This window comes from Dermacentor albipictus, chromosome 2 (assembly GCF_038994185.2).
Source record: "Dermacentor albipictus isolate Rhodes 1998 colony chromosome 2, USDA_Dalb.pri_finalv2, whole genome shotgun sequence".
In the NCBI taxonomy this organism is placed as follows: domain Eukaryota; kingdom Metazoa; phylum Arthropoda; class Arachnida; order Ixodida; family Ixodidae; genus Dermacentor; species Dermacentor albipictus.
In genome coordinates, this window is record NC_091822.1 from 33,842,081 (window position 1) to 33,862,610 (window position 20,530).

The 20,530-nt window shown below is 47.7% G+C and overlaps 1 protein-coding gene across 2 annotated transcripts in view; it reads right to left on the reverse strand.

Moving 5' to 3' along the window:
• Window positions 1-818: 818 nt before the first annotated feature.
• Window positions 819-20,530, reverse strand: part of LOC139055909 (uncharacterized) — a 238,192-nt gene continuing 218,480 nt past the window's right edge. For both annotated transcript variants that reach the window (XM_070533544.1, XM_070533543.1), the window contains exon 3: window positions 819-3,450. In XM_070533544.1, the coding sequence (XP_070389645.1) occupies window positions 3,202-3,450 (249 nt within the window). In that variant the 3' untranslated portion in view covers window positions 819-3,201. The remainder of the gene's footprint in view (window positions 3,451-20,530) is intronic.

Consider the following 20,530-nt stretch of genomic DNA (forward strand, 5'->3'; position numbering starts at 1 on the left):
AAAGCCTAATTCTTAATTGAACTGTAATACCATGCTTGCTTCTCTGCAACTATTTATTGTCAAGTTTCACTTCAGTTGGCAGTGAAGTTTCATGAGTAAAACGGATTCAACTGTGAAATGAACTGCACTGCAGACTTTTGAAGAGTGAGATGTTCAGACTCCATACACTTTGTCCATGCCTGTTGTACACCTCATTGCTTCCGCCGATGAAAAGACCCTTCAAGAACAGTAGACGCTCTGGAGGTATCAAGTACGACGCCATTTTGAAAAGGCCGCATGACGGCGATTTTGTTTGCTTCTGTGATTGGCTGGCGGAGTGACACAACTCTGCGCGGCCCGTGGGCCTTGGTTGCCAACTGCTGCTTTCTTAAGTTGTATTCTACTAAAGTAATTTTTATTTTACCCTTTCGGTTCTTGTTCTTGGCACTGTTCTTCCTGCGCTTCTTTCCTGCGCGATTTCATTTGACATGGTTCCTTGTTTGCGAAGTAAAGGAGAGGGTTATCGCATAAGTGTAGCTTTAAAACACACCTTATTTCATTTCTTTTTTGTTGGTTTACACGTGTTTATAACGAATGGTGGGCGTTAATCACATTTCTACTAGTAAAGGTACCCCCCCCCCTTCATTTTTTAGAAAAGTTACTTTGGGTTGGGCCTGGGTACGTGCCTGGTTCTACCCAAGACGTCACTGTGAATAAATTGATATAAGCAATACTGCTTCGTTTATAACAAAACAACAAACGACACTGCAAGCTGTTACAATAACTAACGCCTTAAAAGCTGTAAGACGAACCACACACATAAAAAACAGACTGACTCATTTGATGACATCGCATTTTATTATATAAGTAAAGTGTACAATGTGCTTAGGACAAAACCAAATTCAAAGTTCATTGACCCAGAGTAGAATTCTTTTGTTTCCTAAATGAACAATGCGTATTTTTTAACAGAGGAAGGCTTGATGTAGGCAGATTGGCTTGTTGACAATGCGGCACATTTGCTTACGAAATCAAGCCAAAGTACCTTAATGAAACCAAACTTCAGCCCCTAGTGCGGTGTTCTAACGTTCATATGAATGCTTTGAAATCGGTGACAGGCATGTGCAACAAACTGGAAGATATTTTTCGTACCTTACGCCGTCTATAACACAAACATCGCCGCTCCTTTGATTGGGATTAAAATGCTTTGACATCACAGACGTTTTAATATAGCTGCAGCCTACTACGACTGCAATTAGATGTGAACTGTGAACTACTTAGTGACCTCTTTCTAAAAAAAACAAGAGTCAACATGGTAGCAGTAACATTTATTCGAACTCGCAATATACCACTTATTTTTACATTAACCACGATACCTTAAAATGAATATTAGATGTACAATTTGCTCACTGCTCAGACGCTTCCCGTATTGCTGCTGAACTCATCAGCAGTAGCCACTTTCTCACATCTGCAGCCCCGTTTTCATGGGGCTTCTAGAAATACCAAGAATTTTGACGGTTTGATTTAAGAAGTGATTAGTGACAAAATTTGTAGCCGAAATCGCCAGCGCCTGAAACATGCACAATTCAGTAATAAATTCTACTTCCAGCGTCAGGCTCGAACAATGATAGTCAAAACATTCTGAGTAGTTCTTCGTGGGCCATCAAGCACGTAAACATTTTTACAGGTGCCAGAACATTGAATGGAAACTTGAACGGACGCCTCCTCACTCGTCGGGATCTTTAGACACATTTTCCCGGAGTAAACGAGCCCTCGGCCGAAAACTAGTGAATTTCTCCCTAAAATGTGCCATGTGTTGAATGAGCTGGTGAAGCCCTTTCATATCGGAGTCACTCGGAGCCCTCCAGGGGGGTAAAAGAAAGTCTGCATATGTAGGAGTAACAAATGTGTTTAGGCTCTGTTGTCACCCATCCTTTGATAGATTGTGTTAGAGCTGCGACATTATTGAGCGGTACTAAATCAACGTTAGTGGTAGTCAATTATTGCCCGCGTTAACTGACACCATAGATTTTTGGATTGGGACTGTGCTTGGCAAGCAGTTCAACACAGGTTGACCTAATCGTCTGCAGTATTTTAGAAAACCGTAACCAGCAGACCAAACAGATTTGCTTTAATAAAGTAAAACTGATGTTTTCGCACCAGGAACGCTGTAACGGCAACTACTTCAAAATAAATAGATTTAAGAAGATTTTACCCTTGTTGCAGTCTCTTTGTTGAAGTGTCAAATTCAGGCAAAGAAAAAAAAAGATGAAGTATGCGGCATTTTGTTGCACAAATAACATACTAAGTCCTTAATGGTCCGTAAATGCTCTTACTACTTTGCGAAGCACTGTTTTTGAAAACTGCTTACGGCTCCGTGTTCGGTTGAGAATAATAACCGTCTACATGCCGCTGAGTTAATGCGTAACTTATATTTTGCTATGCAGATTCTGGGAACATCCGCACGGCTTGCTATTTTGTTTTACACTGCTTCGATATACTGAAACATCTTGTTAGTAATAACGTCATTTATTTGTGGTTGTCTGAGCATCTAACATTTCTGCATCAGTTTATTTCAATGCCTTTGTAAACAGATAATTTGCAAAAATATTTATTTGAATAGCTACCAATGTATGGATGAAGACTGCAACATTCGATCTTGTGCAGGACGAGCTCTGAAAACACGAATTCGTTCAAAGGAATGCTCCGTCCCCTCCTTTCCTAATTATAAGCTTCGTCACGATAGAAACGTTTTTTGGAAGCATAAACACTTCAGCCTTTTTCGCTCATGATTTAGCAACCAACCCATGCGCTTTTGGTTGTCGTATTGCTTGAACATCGATGTATTCTCGGGACAGGTTGAAGGCAAGAATAACTGAAGTTCTCAATTTATACCTTCACGATTAGATACCACACGCATGATAAACACTAGTGCTGACGTGGCGGGAGAAATAAATGCCCATAAATTCTTTCTCGTTTTAGCTAGCGGCTGCTTCCCAATCCGCCACAGAGAAAACAAGCTCGATAAATGAAACAATCTAAGACAATGGCTCCATTTCGGCGCGTGTCAGTTTTGCATCCGCAGCTTGCGACACCGACGAAATGCGTGGCTCGGTGACAGCCTTTGCTCAGCGTCGCCATTTTTCAGGATAGGAGGGCTCCGAGATGATTGCGACGTTTTTTCATTGTCATCTTCCATCACCAGCCGCCGTTCCGTCAAGCCGTTCACTTGCGTTTGCCGAAGCAGGACACTGCATTGAAGGAGCACTGTTTCCAGCCGCTCCTTTTCCTCTGGAAGTCTGGCACGGCGGGGGGCTGGTCCACCTGTTCGCGCTGCATCTGACGGGCCATCTGCTTGGCCATCAGGTAGTTCAGCAGCAGGTTCTCCAGCCCACCGCTCGCCAGGGCGCCGCCACCCATTCCACCCGCGCCTAGGCCACCGGCACTGCCCCGCAGGCCGCTATCGTCTGCCACCTGCACGCAAGAGAACAAATACTGCAGCAAACATCGGCAACAAAACACTTTTCGATAATTGATTCGTGTGCACAGTTTCAAATTAGGGCACGCAATTTTCGCGGATGCTGAATGCAACCACTTTGAAGGACCTCGGAATGTGCCGAAGTTGAAAAGCATTTAACCGAACAATGAAATGGGCTATAGTTGGTGTTAGCAAACGTTAACGGTACACCATAAAATACTCCTAATACTGTACATTAGGCTACAGGGTACATAAGCCACAAAAATCAGCGAGAATACGAAGTACTCACGCAAGCCCATTACCTTCGATCACGTGTACCAGTGTAAAACTGCCTAATAATGAACCTGCGACGGAGTGTTGTGCCACTGTCGCTTAGGACGAGACAGCATCGGTATTGAAATGATATGGTTGGACGCCGTGATTAGTAGCCGATGTTCGTGTTTCACGACGTTCTTGCTTAAGAATCCTGTGACACCTGAAACACTTGTGATGAATACTAATGTTTTGTTGCCGGGCTGGAGTGATCGATATGGAGGAAGTGTGTGTGTGGGGGGGGGGGGGCGGTGGTGTCAGTGCGTGGCAGCTGGGTAGCCGGCTTTTGCAGGTCTCAAGGGCTGCGGATATATTTGCGAACTCTCTAGAGGACGAAGTCGAGCCGTCGCGAGAAGGCGGCTGGCGTCTACTGGCCTTCTTAGTGCCAGGACCCACCTGTACGCTTGTTTAGTCCTGCCATGTCGCAATGTGCAATAAGAAAGGTACAGTACTTGCCCAGAGAGCATGGCGATATAGATAGCATGGGATATGGATAGCATGGGATACGGGTATGGATGGCATTGATAACATCGGATACAGATAGAGATGCCATGGTGGTTGGTGCCTGTGGTAGAAGTAGAAGCCCTATAAAGAGGAAATGACCTTTATACAAAGTTTGCGACTGTGAAAGAGAAGACAAAGAGAAGAATGTGCCAACGCGATGTCGAGCTTTACGGAAAGAAAGTCTGCATTACTTATTTATGGTTGTTCCGTAGAAGAAAAGCAAAAGCCGAACATTTGGGCTTCCCGGCGGAGTCAAGTGGGCATTCGGAGCATTTATTCAAAGTTCGCGACTATCCCGCTAGATTTGAGACGGTTGGTAACCATAGCTGAGGGCGCTGTGAGCGTGGCGAGGTCACCATGTGGGTGCTAACTGGCAGCCGGTACGACGCCGCAGTCCGCCGCTCCTCTGTGCCCAAGGAGCGAGCTGAGAGTCAGCAAGACTTCCCTAGGCACTCGTATATTCTTTGTTATTTATTTATTTTATTACATTATTTTTTATTTAGAAAGACCTCACAGGCCTACAGAGAGACATAGGGCACACTTTATCACAAGATACAATCGGTATTCGCGAAATACCGCATAAACTCTACAAGTCTGGATGTTCCGCGTCACTCGAGCCATATAACCCGTAAAGTCCCGTCTGTCACATATAAGAGGGAAGATAAAATAAAATGGTAGACAAAGAAAGGTTTCAAGAAGACGACGAGGATGGCGTTAAGAATGACGTGGATTAACCAAAGACGAAAGAAGATAATGAAGAAGTTCTCAGTGAGGTGACTAGAGATGATTGGTGGAGAAGTATCCGGTGAGATGGAAAGCGATGATTGGTGGCGAAGAGAAGAAGATGAAGAGAAGCATTACGCGGACTAACAAGAAGGCTATAAAAGGGCGAGGAAGGGCGCGACACAGGGGGGGAAGAAGAAAGCAGCGGAGACTCGGCGGGTGAGGGATGGTTCGACCGGAAGAGAGCGACGCCGGCTACTGCTCCGGCGTGCTCGTGTTCTACGGCATTGCACCGCAGACTTCCTGCCGCTCCTTAGCCCGTTCCGGGGAGTCCACGGAGAATGCCACCACCTGCTCCGGCCAGGGGTGTCTCTACCGCTGTTACCACCCTTCCGGGTGGTGCCCCAACGCCAACATCATCGGCCACACCTCCACGGGCGCTTAGACCGGGAGCGTGTACGACGCAACCAACGACGCCTCCTGCGACGCCAGCCCTAGAACGTCCAACGCCACTCCGACGACGGCTACGGGACCCACACCACGCCACATCCGCACCGAACCAGACGTGAGCACGAACGCCAACCACTCTCAATAGAACGCTAGTGGCAGTGTTACCGGTTCATGTGTACTGATAGTTTTTGTATCTTGTGTGTTAGCTTTGTTAGGTTTGTGTGCTGCTATTCGTGTAGCGTGGGTTGTATTAAATGTGCATCTGTGTGGGTGCACCTGTCACCTAGTCCATTCTTTCGGCCAGAGTGTTCTCCGGAGGAGATCCGTGACAAAGAGAAGTGGCGAGCCTGCCAGGATTCATTTCCTTGTTTCTTTTTTACTTGTCTCGGATCTTTCCGATCTCTCGACGGCAGAAAGTATGGATTAGGCAAAGACGCTGGAACTTGCGCTCAAGCTAGGGTTAAGCAAGGAAGAGGCGACGCCTCTCTGGGACGAGAAGAAAGAAGAGGCAAAAAGGCAGAGGGGGGAAAGGACGCAAGCACGCGTAGATGCTCGCGAAGTAGCTCGCGAGGCAGAAGAGCGAGAGGCTAGAAGAGCTCGCGAGGCAGAAGAACAGGAGAAAAGAAGGATAGAACGAGAGAGGGAGTTCATTTTGTGGTAACAGGCGCATATCGCAGGAGGCTATGACGGAATCACGGACGATGATCAGCGTTCGTTAGCTGGTACCGAATCTCCTAGACCAGCCAGAGTTTGTCCAAGAAAGTTGATGGCTCCTTTTGATACCAGAAGAGATGATGTGGACGCGTATCTGGAACGATTCAAGCGGATAGCTCTGGGGCAAGACCAATCTGCATTCGTTGTCGACTCTCCGGCAGAATTGGTCACACCACCTGAAGTTCCACACCTTAAAGGAGAGAAAACGCCGCTGGGAAATGAGGCGCTGAATGGAGCGCCCAAGTCAAAAGCAGCAATGCCGCTGGTGGTTGGGCAAATAGGGGACCGCCCTGCATTGGTGGTTAGAGACAGCGGAGCCCACACAGCTTTGGTTAGGAGAAGCCTGGTGAAGGACGAGGAGCTTACAGGGGAAACATCGACCCTCACTCTCGCAGATAGCACAGTAGGGTACCTTCCTGAAGCCAGAATTCTAGTGTCCACATTATATTATGCTGGACAGGTAGTGGCAAAATGCGTAGAGCAACCCATCTGCGACCTCATCTTGGGAAACATTACGGGTGCAAGAAGCATCGAGGACCCCGATCCCAAAAGGAGGATGCTCGACATTGAAGAACACCCAAAGGAGGAAAGGCCCACGACAGCTCATGCGAGCGATGGGGATGGGGCAGTCAGTTTCTCGTCGGCAGTGGAGACAAGAGCTCAAGCGATAGACAGAGCAACGCAGCGTTTGGAAAGAAAGAAAGAGGGTAAAGAGAAGAAGTCCATAAACAAGAAGCGAACGAGCAAAGACAAGTCCAAAGACAAGAAGCGCACGAGCAAAGACAAGTCCAAAAACAAGAAGAGTAAGAGCAAAGACAAGAAAAGCAAAGGCAAGGACAGCAAAGAGAAGAAGAAAAAGAAGGGTTTCTGTACTTGGCTAAGCAGCAAAAGCAGCAAGAGGAGCAAGAGCGCCAAACAGAAAGGGGGAGGCAAGTGCAAGTCCAAGAAGGCCAAGAAAGGCTCCTCTAAAGAAGGCAACTCAAGATCCAGAAGCAAGGAGAAGGCTGGCAAGGCTAAGTCCAGCAAGGAGAAGGTGGGAAAAGGCAGTAAGGAGAAGGCGAGCAAGCAGCGGGGCTCTAAGAGGCAGAGCAAGGAAGAGAGCAGCAAGGAGGAAGACAAGGATAAGCAAAGTAAGAAAAAAGAAAAAAGTAACAAAGCAAGCAGAAACGCAATAAGGATAATCCCGGAAGCAAAGAAAAGCATAGCAAGGAGAAGCGGAGTAAGGAGTCCAGTAACTCCAGCTTGGCCTTACAAGAATACTCATTTCAGGTGGAATATATTTCAGGCAGGGATAACGTTGGGGTGGACTTCATGACCAGAGCCAACTGAACAGCTCTAGGTATCTCTGGGAGGTATCTTGTTGATGGCGTTGTTGTGGTTGTTACGCGATTATACAAAGGAGTGTGTTGTCGACATTCACATGTTTATTAAGGACACCGGGTGGACAATTGCATTGTTCTGAAAACGCAGTTAGGTTTTGGACATTAACATGTTTAGAACACCGTATGGACAACGGCAGTAATGTGTTAGTGGTGTGCTTTAGGTGTGTGCTGGTCATCTGCGTTGTGCTGTGTGGTGTGCTGCGGCCAGAATAGCCACAGAACATAGTCGGCTGGCTGGATGGCTTGAAGAGGAGGATGACTTGAGCAGTTTTTCAGGGAAAACCTCTTGAGAGAGGGGGCCCTTGTCACATATAAGAGGGAAGATAAAATAAAATGGTAGACGAAGAAAGGTTTCAAGAAGACGACGAGGATGGCGTTAAGAATGGCGTGGATTAACCGAAGACGAAAGAAGATAAAGAAGTTCTCAGGGAGGTGACAAGAGATGATTGGTGGAGAAGTATCCGGTGAGATGGAACGCGATGATTGGTTGATAAGAGAAGAAGACGAAGAGAAGGATTACGTGGACTAACACGAAGGCTATAAAAGGGCGAGGAAGGGCGAGACACAGGGGGGAAGAAGAAAGCAGCGGAAACTCAGCGGTTGAAGGGACGGTTCGACCAATAGAGAGCGATGCCGGTACTGCTCCGGCGTGCTCGTGTTCTACGGCTTTGCACCGCAGACTTCCTGCCGTTCCTGAGCCCGTTCCAGGGAGTCCACGGAGGACGCCACCACCTGCTCTGTCCAGGGGTGTCTCTACCGCTGTTGCCACCCTTCCAGGTGGTGCCCCAACGCCAACATCATTGGCCACACCTCCACGGGCGCTTGGACCGGGAGCGTGTAGGACGCAACCAACGGCGCCTCCCGAGACGCCAGCCCTAGAACGTCCAACGCCACTCCGACGCCGGCTACGGGACCCACACCACACCACATCCGCACCGAACCAGACGTGAGCACAAACGCCAACCACTCTCAATAGAACGCTAGTGGCAGTGTTACCGGTTCGTGTGTACTGATAGTTTTTTTTATCTTGTGTGTTAGTTTTGTTTGGTTTTCGTGCTGCTGTTCGTGTCGCGTGGGTTGTATTAAATGTGCATCTATGTGGGTACACCTGTCGCCTAGTCCATTCTTTCGGCCAGTGTTCTCGGAGGAGATCCGTGACGCCATCACTGTCGCTAGTGCTGCCTGATTTCTTCGTGCGCTTGAATTCTTCAGCTCCCGAACGGTCGCAGATTCCTTAGTCTATAAACGGGCACGGCACTGCACTGCTTTGTCATTGAATGCATAGTTCCACCATTGGGCTTCGAGAGTAACTGGGTTCTTGATTAGCCACACTGGCTTCGCTGCGGTGAGATTTCAGTCACCGAATGAATTCATAATTCAATCAGTTGAAGTGTTATTGCCACAAGCTGCGTCCGGCGCGTTCAAAATGAAAATGGCAACTGCTTACGTCCTTTCTATATGTCGACGAAAATTAATTCACAGAATGATTCGAGTGAGCGCTACGCAATTTGGAGGAGTTGTTGAGGGAATCGAGTCCAAGGGAACGAGAACCCTAAAGCAGATGAACGACTGGGGACAACAACATAAGCTCAAGCCCTAATGCAAACACTTTTAATCAGCGAGCGAACAAAAATTTCATCATCGTCCAAGTGTATCGCACTAGTCTGCGCTCAACGCCATAAAACAACATGAAAGAACTTCAACTTCCAAGAGGTCGTTGTCGATGGGACAAGGTAGAACACAAAAAGCGTGGTTAGACTCATATATTTGTTGCGCTATTCAAGTTTTGACAAATTACAATATCCGTGGTAACCGCGCTTTGGCGGTTTATTCTGACAGCATTCTGACAGCATTCACTTTAAGTAATGTCTCGTTTAAACTTTCTGGCACCGGCAAAACAAGTGTGCCTTGGACAGAGTGCTGACGTGGTCAGAAGGTTGTTACGAAGCCAACGACTAATCCCGTGGGAACCCAATACATCTGTCCGCCGGTGAATGCACTCGTTGGCCAGCTGGCGACATTAAATCAACCTATTCACCTGAATTCCATTTCTAGTTTGGGAACGAACAAAATTATGGTGTTTATGCGTCAAAACAACGATATTATTATGAGGGATGCCGTAGCAGGAGACTCCGGATTCATTTTGACCACCTGGGGTTTTTACCGTGCACTCTCGCATGGTACACGAATGTTCATTCCTTTTGCCCCCAGCGAAATGCAGCCACCGATAGGTAAACCTGCGGTCTTATGCTCAGCAGGAAAACGCCACAGCTGCTAAGCCACCGCGGTAGTTGCGTTTCCCTGAGGGCTTACGAAGCCTGCCACCACCACAGATCCACACTGCAGGATGTACGATCATTCGGGCTGTGAACTCGGGGACCCTGATCAGGTGGCCAGTCGTTGGTGTCTACGTGGCTGCCAGTACACTGTCGCTCGCCACTCGACATTTCTTGTGGAACACTTCAAAGTGTGCTACCCTGCTAACGTTCGCCCAGCACGGACACGCCTTGGAATGAATGGCGCTAGCAGAAACACCTGGTTGGTGGACTAAATTATTAAGTGTTACCAGCGGTGTCAGCTGCGTTCTTACCACCACACTCACAAGGTAGCAATCATATGTTACCAGAACATACGTGTAGAAGATGTCGGCACATAAGCCTAGAAAGCGTCTAAGCCCGACAAACTGCATACGTGCACTGTTCATGGTATTTGTGCACTCGTGCACTGCTGTTGCAATACCGTCATGTGTGGATCATGTTAGTGTAGCGCCACCGTTAATGTGGTTGCGATAAAGCGATGTTGGCTCCGCACGTGGAGAAAACTGCGCTCGGCACAAGGCAAGACTACCGAGATATTCGGTGACTTCTCAGCCGTGTTCAATGCGTCCGCCTCTCTGGCCAGGCTGGGTTCCTCAATAAGTGGGGCTGCTCATAGCCGCCACATAATTGATCACCACAGGCATCCAAACAGAGCATAAACAAGGACCGGCTTAGTATTGCCAGCCACCACTCCCCACCTGCATCCATAGACCAGCTACAAGGAGGGTGGCGTCCACCGAAGCTCTGCAAACTTTTACAAATGAGGCACTGTCGTGCGCACAGCCCTACAGTATGGCTCGCGCAAGTAGATGTGCAGCTGTACGAAAGTAGTGCGTCGTCGTAGCCCTGGTGGCGCCGGCGCCTCAAGTGAAAGATTCCCGTTGATGTCTCTCGTCCTGACTTTCCGCCACCAGACAAGAACACGTACGTAGGCCCCAACACCATCTTTCTCCAATGCGTTGACGTACCACTTCCTCAACTAATGAGGCCTCTCATCGCATTTCCGCTCTCAGCTTGCGAAATATTTTATTAATTATAAGCTTTGTAGTTTATTAAAAATCTACAACGTTCATGTGCTATACTATTTTCTTTCGCTCCCTTGAAAGCTCTAATAATGATTTTTTTCTCTTTGTTGAGCACATCATTAAAACTAAGAGCGTACCATAGTGTTGGCGAACAGTGACAGAACCAAAGCAAGTGAATATGACGCTTTTGCACATATTGAAGCAGTATCCTATATGCAAACTACTACTATCTTTGACAAACTAAGAACGTAAATTTTTCTTTAAAGCTTATTTGAGGTCATGTCGTTCTATTCTAGACTCAGTATATCAGTTTTGTATAGCCATATTTGCCCTTTCATAGCTGATAATATTATAGAACTAGAGGGCCAGCAGATTTTTTCTATGAGGTTGCTTAACTATTTCGTGGTTCGCATTCCTCTACTTCTCTTTCCGCAATAAACTAAACATTACCTCTGCGTTCAGAATCTTCGCATCCCTAAGCATTCGCTTGCCACAACAATTATGCTGGCAGCGCGGTTCATCAAACAAAAAGCCAGCAAAGCATCACTTTCACTCCGCTGCCTTGCAGCACAGAATTTTGTGGCCATTTACTCTGTACCTACGCTTTCGTGGGCGCTGCTCGTCAAGTCAGGATTCCAAAAATTTCTATTCACTTCATTCGGGGGTCCGTTGTCAAACTCTCTTGTCCCGCTGATTTTTGGAGGGAGGGGAACCATCGAGCATCAACTCTTACATAACCGAGTGTATGGGGTTGTCGGGGAAGGAAGGGAGAGGACGCTAGTTAACTCGCTCGATAGTTCGCCGCGCGAAGCTGAGGGAAAAGGCACGTGCTGTCGGGCAAGCGAGTGGCGGGGAGGAAGTAGAGGGAGCAGGATTGGACGGTGTCGCTCGCTCGCTTGCTCGTCTCGCATCTCGCTGGTGGCCCGGTGGTGCGCAGCCCATCGTGGACGATGCGACGAACGAGAATCAGCTGCGGATTATTGCCCAGTAAGGATATATTTAAGACGCAAGCGATCGTTCTGTCGAGTTCTGTTGATGCCGACACACCAAGAAAGAGAGCAAGAAGTTGACGCGCTCACTATCCTGGCCTGCCACTAAGGAAGTCCGAGAAGGTGCCGAGGAACAGGGCGCGTAATCTAAGGCAACCAAGCTGCCGGCATGGGCGGCAAAGGGGCAGATTGTCGCTCGCTCGTTCGTTCATCTGGGCTATTCGCTCTCGGGCAGCTCACGCAGTGCCAGTCCATGATTTTGCAAGTCACGTGTGTATGCGCAGCACGTGCCCTGGTCCGTTGCCTCAATGCGCAACGTTACCACTTCATTCTCGCCGAGCTTGGACCCTCTGGAAAGTCGCCCAGGTTTGGCTCAGGGTCGAGGCTTACTCTGCTTTTCCGCGACTGGGACAGCCGCTGGAATTGGCCTGATTGGGGACCGTGGCTGGCCCCGCACAACCACCTTCTTGGAGGTAGGCGTTGCTTGGGAAACAAAGGAAGTTTCGTCTGTCTTCTCTTTTTTGCCAGCTGGCTGGGGTGAACGTGGCTGACCCTACGCTCCAGCGTCTTGGAGGGCCAAACCCACGAAAAGAAAAACTAGCAAACACACAATCATCCGCGACGCGCAGCGATGCGTCAGAACGTGGTCTCTTTTATTTGCTCGCGGATGAGGACTGGTGTGAGAGTCACAAAGCTCATATGACTTGCGAGGATGACGATGATAATGGGAGGGCCTGAGGATCCAGTGGTCGCATTTCTCTGCAGAAGCATGTGCTTGCGCACTGTGCTTTACCCTTATAGAGGAATTGTGGGGCCGGGGTGGCGTCTCCTGGGCGGTTTGGCACCACTGTGCATAGCTATGCTGTGACCTTACATGCTGTTTGTGCGCGGATGCGTGGCAGGTAAACTCGGGCGCCTTGTCAGACGGTGCTCCGGGCTCGCTGCCCTCAGGCCGGGCCCGGCGTCCTGAGCCACGGTGCGCGGCGCCGGTGTCCGCCCGACGGCTGTGCCATGATCGTGTGCACTGGAGCGCCGTTCCCTGCACCCTCCTTCCAAACGTAGCATCCCCCTCCCCTGATCCCGCTCTGAGTGATGCCCTGGGTAGCTCGATTGCCATCTCATGCCTTTAAGTATATTGTACTTTTATTTCTCCTATTTCCTTTTTCTCCATCTGTACAGGTTTTCTCAATTGTTTTCTGCTCCTTCTCCTGTAAAATCTATTTTTCGCCATTCTGAGGGACGGCTGGCGTTTCTGCTGTTGGTGGGTGCTCTTAATGTATTGCACTATTCATACGTTTTCTTTCTTGGTTACTACAGCAAATACACTCCCGCTCCATCGTTTTTTACTTTCTTCCCCTCACTACTTTGTTCATTAGTTAGGAAATGTCCCCTGCACTGTCTCGCAATGGGTAGGTATTTCCTTTCCTTCCTCAGTGGCTGTCCGAGTGGCAAGGCATTTCCAATCTGGCGGCCATTGACGCTAGTTAATCATTACATGCATGAAGACTCTTTCAGCTAGCTTTCCTGTCGAAGTGTCTTCAGGCAGATGCGAATACATGGATCATCGGACAATGCTACTACCACCATCGTCATTAGGGTACTTGGATCATAGCTCTTCACGGCGCTTTTCAGGCGCCCCATCTCTGGGTTCTCATCTGATTACACGCTCTCCGTGGGGACCTTGGGCCCTCGCTGACCGGACCTTAGGACACTAGAAGTTACCGTGCCCACATATTATTTTTCCAATTCGTTCTTCTTTCAAAATCTGCGCTTTCGGCTACCATTACAGACCCCTCATTTATTTAGTATGAAATGGCTTCACACCCGTTATTGCATACCTGTAGGAACGGGTTCCGCCACATTTATTTATTTTATTTTATGACACCTCGGGACCAAAAATAAAACAGGTGCCGTTCGCTTACATAGACGATGACCGTTGATATTTTCTGCATATATTTTTTTGTTTATGCCGCCTCAGGATTGAGAAGGAAGTAAGCCTATGCGCAAGGAGAAACTAATGAAATTATGGAAAGATCATTTATTAGTGCGATAGTGTTTTTACGGACGCTCGAGACGCACCCGAGCCGCTGTTGTCGTTCGCGTCGGCATCGCGGTGCATTCACGGCATGCGGGACGAACACGTAGCAAATTAAAAGGTCCCCAGAAACGCGCAGTGCGCTTGGCTGCAAAAGTTGGCGAAGTCAAGCGGACGCCCCGTCAGACTCCGCTGATTCGGCTCCACCGAAACCAGGGCAACGTTCCGCTGCTAGCGTAAGCTTCGTGTGCACACACGTTAGCGTTCCTTCCGAATGCATACTACACCACGGTGCTTACACTGGTCTTAGCGGAACGAACAGTAAGCGTCCAGCTAAATCTATCTAGTTCCTTGGTTTTGTTTTGTTTTTGAAGCAAAAAGCTTCGCTACGCTCGCTAGTCGACACTGCGCTTTGCGCGAGCCGGCGTATGTCGGAATTGGCTCCGTAAGCGTGTTCGGAGTCGGCGCAGGTGGCCACTGCCGCGCGCTATGCGTCATCGTTTGACGTTCGCCGCAAGCGCGTGTTTATCGCGGAGGCCGACTATATAACCGTTTGCCAGAGAATAGGTGTGCGCATTCAGCATGGAAGGAGAAGAGAGTCATACTACCGATGCAGGGATCTGTGTTTATGGCTGTACAGAAATCGCAAGACAATGTGCCCAACAATGACGAATAAAGATGTTTAATAATCCTGCATAACTTATGGTATATATCGTTGATAAGCAATTTGCATAACTCCACAAGGCACACGTATATCATAACATAACCCTAAGCTAACCAAAGCATATCCATAAGCTAAACCGTAAGCATAACCATAGGCTATATCATAAAGCATAACCATAAGCTAAACTATAAGCATATCCATAAGTTAAACCATAAGCATATCGATAGGCTAAATCATAAAGTATAACCATAAGCTAAACCGTAAGCGTAACCATACGCTAAATCATTAAGCATAACCATAAGCTAAGCCATAGGCATCACTGAACCTTTTCGCTTCAAGATATCCAGGCTTAACCTTAGCTAAGCCCCACCCAATTTTTTTTTCTCACAAACGCGAATGGTTTTCCGTCAGTGTCATATGGCGCAGCATCGGTGCCTGCAACGCCGCTAGCGGCGCTCCTGGTCCCACTAACGTAGGGACCCTACATGTGAGCTTGCATGTGGGCTCCCCACACCAACGTTCTGAGAGGCCTTGTTTACGCTAAGGCTTCCAACCTTTTCAATGCTTCTCTTTGGGGCGAAACTTTCAATAGTTTTTGTGTGGATGGCTTTTTAGCCTAAACGAGGAAAAGTGCGGCTAGAGCATGAAACATCTTTGACAAAATAAAAAAGAATAACTAAAAAGGCGTGAGAGGGTACAGAATGGATGAGGAAATCGACTATGTGGTGTCGAACCATTGGTATGATTCCGTTGTCTTTCGGTGAAAATAAAACGAAAGTCGACGAGAAAGAATGCCAGTTTGACGTACATGGTATATGTGTTTATACACAGGGTGTTCATAATTAAGCTTTGTGTGGCCACGGTGGCACAAGGTGAGATGGCAATTATCACTGTCAGCAGCCCAATTGACAAAAATTGAATAATTAACTTTTCGTTGACTGCAGTTAGTGGGTAGGTTTGTGGTGTAGAACTAGAAGCAGTCGTGTTTTAAACAGTATCAGTTCGAAGAATTCTTCTGGCGTGTCTGCGCTCCGAGATATCCGACTCCAAATTTTATTTGTCGTTCGCATGGTTACGCATGCAAGAGCATCCGGATCGGAACAAAGGTCCTCCCTGATGTGACGCGGCTTTTACGTGCGGCGTTAAGTCGGTCAACGGGGTGGAGGCATTGAAAAAATGATAAGCGTTCCATTCCACTCGTGGTGGCCGAAATAAAAAAAAAACATCGAAGAACCCGGAACCTCTGTCGTAACACGCAACCACGCAGCCTTTAACGATGGCGGCAGCTGGCATGGCGAGATAATGGCGCGAGCGCAGGAGCCGGAAGGCAGTGCGCGTGCGTAATGCTGACTAGACGAGAAGGCATGGTACTTGCCTGTGCTACGCATATAAAGTGGCTTCTGGTTTGCGAGCGTTGTAAGTTTTATTGAAATCAAGACCGACTGCATGGCACACCACGCTGCCCTATCTTGATTTCGCTAATCGAGAGGGGAAGGGGAAAAGGGGTGCGATCGGAGATATTTTGTTCGATACGCGTTCTCTTCGGTAGCTGCAACGTCACTAAGTGGCAGTATGCAAAATTTGTAGCAACGGGGCGGAGAGAGCAGCCAATCAGAAAGCGGTGACCTCCCCGGAAGTGTACTTCCGTCGTTTGTCATCTGCTTGCAGACAGTATGCTACAAAACAAAATGTTTCTCGCCTTCCAAATGAATGAAATCTTTATCTAAAAAAAAATGTAATTTTTCTTCTCAAGCCAAAACACGTTTTCATATAGTAGTACGTGTGACTACTGCAATTTGTAACTATTAGTTTATTTGCGTCGTTCTTACGTGGTGTGGCGCACAGCGAGAAGAAAAAAGAAAAAGAAACGACGGGAAGAGTGGCGCGCTTTTCAAGAGGCAGCGACATTACAGTGGCTCGCTGGCACCGATGATCGGGTCGATATCGCTGTACAACCAACGAATTATTTGTTTCGAGAAACAAAAACGACGCCGGAATTCACTTTCTGCCATTTCTTCAAACGCGTTTCTCACCGCCACCCGCTCTCCTCCTTCCTCTAGAAATGCCAGCGCAACAACCGAAGTTCCCAACGGAAGCGCCATTTTCTCGAATTAAACTATGGATTGGATCCAAACGTGCCATGCCGCAGCCACCGGTTGGATCCCATCCAATCCACCAGACGTGCCATGCGAAGCCGTATGATCGCTCCAAACTTCCCAGCTCCCGTCGGGTTCGGCACCTAGCAGACGAAATGCTCGGTGGGAGAATGATTGACAGGAGCGTGTCGTCATTTTGACGCCACCAAAAACGTGGCCGCGCCCCGCTGCTGGCGACGTCGGCGCGGAGTAGGCCAACCGCGCGCGCCGGTAACCGAACGAACGCGCCGAACAACCATCTCCGATCGCACCCCAGTTCTCACCTTGGCCTATGCGTCCGCCCTGTTGTCAGACTAAACACCACAAGCAACAGCCACGTCAAATCAAGAAGCAGCCTTACGCCAACCCTCACTATCTTGCATGCGTAGTCATGCGGACGGCAATTAAAATTTGGAGTCGCATATCTTGGGGTACAAACATGCTAGAATACTTCGAAGTGCAGCTATGCAGAAGGACGACTGCCTCTAAACTTTGAATACAAACATACACGCTTACTGCGGTAAATAAAGAGATAATTATTCAATTTAGTTCATTCGGCTGCTGACAGCGATAATTATCATTTCACTTTGTGTCTTCCTTGCCACATAACTTATTCGCAAAGGTGGTCGCCTCGTGCCTCCCAGTGCCTAAATTTAAGAAAACCATGTCTTAATATTAAACCACCAGTATACCAAAACTGGGTCATTAGAGGTTATACAGTGCCGTATAATTGTGTGATAGTTTTACAATGTTTGTATCATTTTCATCATTACATTGTTACACTTTATTTTCCCCAGACCCTCCGTTTTCTTTATTCGTGCTGAGTTTTTGCATTCGCGTTTTCTTACGCTAATGCCCATGAAGCTGCTTTCTTTTGTGTAGTCATAAGTTGACAGCCGATTTTCTTTTTTTCTTTGCAGGAGTCAAGGTAGGCCATTCCCAGCGATAGTGCAATCTTCGATTCAGTGTCGTTAATTTTGGCCTTACGGGTACTAATTACACCCACGCTGCTATATTCCTACTTTGCGACTGATTCAGTCTCCACGTCTTCTTGAGATGTACACTTTGATAAATTTTCCACTCGCTCCCGCGCTCTGGAGGCATTTCACCAAGACATCAGATATATTCACAGAACCTATGTACGCCAAACACGTGTAAAGTCTCCAAAGAAGGCCTTGTTTGCAAAAAAAAAAGAAATCCGTAGTCTTAACGCACACTTTTTCATCGACGCCTTCACTGCGTCTCCGTATCTCCTGTTCTGCTCTCAATAACACTGGCAGAGAGTTCTTTGGTTCAAGGCTTTTTAAACTACGTCTTTTCTATGACTTAATGTTGCGTTAAAGGGCGCCAACGAAATTGAAACGCGCCACTGGCAGGCGTGTTTGAATGGTTTTGCAAGGCGTCGTTACAAGCCTCGCACTTGTTTGACACCGGATATGTTAGACGAGGTTAGCTGTAACGAAAACATAAAGTGGAGAGACACCGCGCATAGGGCGAGAGAAGCAATGGAAACATGGTGTTTGGATGTGCCGTTAAATATGAACCGCAATAAACCGTAGAGCTACAAAAACTAACATCGTGGATACCATTTTAAGCTCATAGAATTAACGCGGTGGGGGGGGTGACGGGGGAGGAGGAACGTGCAGAAATCTCACGCTCACGAGGGTGCTCAAGTGCATGTGTTACTGTCCTAATCGCCGACGACATAAAATATTATTTCTGCCTTCCTAGTGTAGAACTTGAGAGCTGCCCAGGCGGCGCCTGAACAGCAGGTTTCCCCGGTGCTTAGACATCACCGCAAGCAACGTTCCCCATGTGCGTTCCGGTTCAGTGTAACGCAAACACGTTTATCGGTGCAGAGCTCCCTTAGGAAGAAAGCATTAAACGCGGAATTTTTCTTTCACCTGTTTACGGTCTACTGCAAATATGATCGTCGCGTGGTTGGTCACTTTTCTTTTTTTAGTTTCTTAGTACAATTCTTTAGGCGGCCTGCACAACAACACGTCGTTCCTGAAGAAATTCTCGATGTTATAAGTTAGAAGTGACGGGCGTCATCACAGACAAGAACGTATGCCAAAGTATTGGCAACATTGCGCTTTTCACTGAAGTATGACCCTGAGCGGACGAAAAAGAAGCAGGAAATTAGAGGTAAAACTTTATTGGCTGCATAAATCACCGTGAAGTCTTACTGTATGTTTCGGTTACGAAGATACACGGGAGATAGGAAGGTCGGCTTGTCTCGTTTACCTGGAACATGAAACGACGGAAATTGTGAGAGATTCCGGTTCATCGCGAGGCAGCACCAGAAAATGCACGATCAAAATTTGAGCACAATTGTGCCTCATGTCACCAAACGCGTGCACTATTCAACTCCCCAGATAATTTCATTTTTATATGCGTTGAATTACCCGCTTGAGTCCCTTACACCGTAATGCTGCCCCATACCGGCACCTCTTAAGCAGAGACACAGCTCAACAAAAGATGAAAAACAGAAGCAGGGGAAAATGAAGTTTCATTCAACGTGCGAAACAGCGAGCGCATTGTTGGGTGCGGTAACATTCACAGTATTTGGCTGGGTGCATGTGGCCGCGAGGAATCGCAGTGATGCTTGGGCGATCTGTTTTAGATAAAAACGGATTCTTCTTTTGCATATTTATTTTTAGGCTTTCACCTTTCACATCATCGTCGCTGCCCTACAGGAGGACTGGCAAAGTAGTGCACTTCGTGCCCTCTATACACTCTTCACTCTTAAAAAAGTTAACACCCTTTGGGGCGTATCTTACCCCGCAACAATAATCGTCATCTGTCTTTCCTGCCTTTCCTTTCTTTAACGCTGCGAGCCCGGGACTTCCCAGTCACGAACGGCATGCGCGTTATCAGTGTGACACAGCATTCTCGACAGGATAGTAGCGAGCGCCGAGTTTTCAAGAAACGAAAGCAAGGCAGATGACGATTATTGTTGTGGGACAAATGTACACTCCAAAGGGTGCAACCGTCTTAACACTCTCTTAAAACGATTGCACCCTTCGGGGTCTACACTCTTAAAAAGGCTGCACCCTTTGGGGTGTATATTTGTCCCACAACAATAATCGTCATCTGCCTAGCTAGCTTGTGTTTCCTTTCTTGAAAACTCGGCGCTCGCTACTATCCTGTCGAGAATGCTGCGTCACACTGATAACGCGCGTGCCGTTCGTGACTGGGAAGTACCGGGCTCGCAGCGTTAAAGAAAGGAAACACGGGCAAGACAGATGACGATTATTGTTGTGGGACAAGATAAGCCCCAAAGGGTGTAATTTTTTCTAAGCGTGTATACACTCTTAAAACGGTTGCACCCTTTGGGGTGTATATTTCTCCCACAACAATAATCGACATCTGTCTCGCTTGCGTTTCCTTTCCTGAAAACTCAGCGCTCGCTACTTTCCTGCCGAGAATGCTGCGTCACACTGATAAGGCGCATGCCGTTCGTGACTGGAAAGTACCGGGCTCGCAGCGTTAAAGAAAGCAAACGCGGGCAGCACGGATGACGATTATTGTTGTGGGACAAGATACGCCCCAAGGGGTGTAAATTTTTGTAAGAGTGCAGTGTTAGACAAAAGGAACACCCTTTGGGGTGTATATTTGCCACGCAACAATAATCGTTATCTGTCTTGTCCGCATTTCCTTTTTTAGAAACGCTTCGCTCGTTCTTTCCTGTCGGCAATGCTATGTCATGCTGATAACGCACATGCCGTTCATTGCCTGGAAGTACCGGGCTCGCAGTGTTAAAGAAAAAAATGCGGGCAAGACAGATGATGATTATTGTTGTGTGGAAAATATGCACCGCCA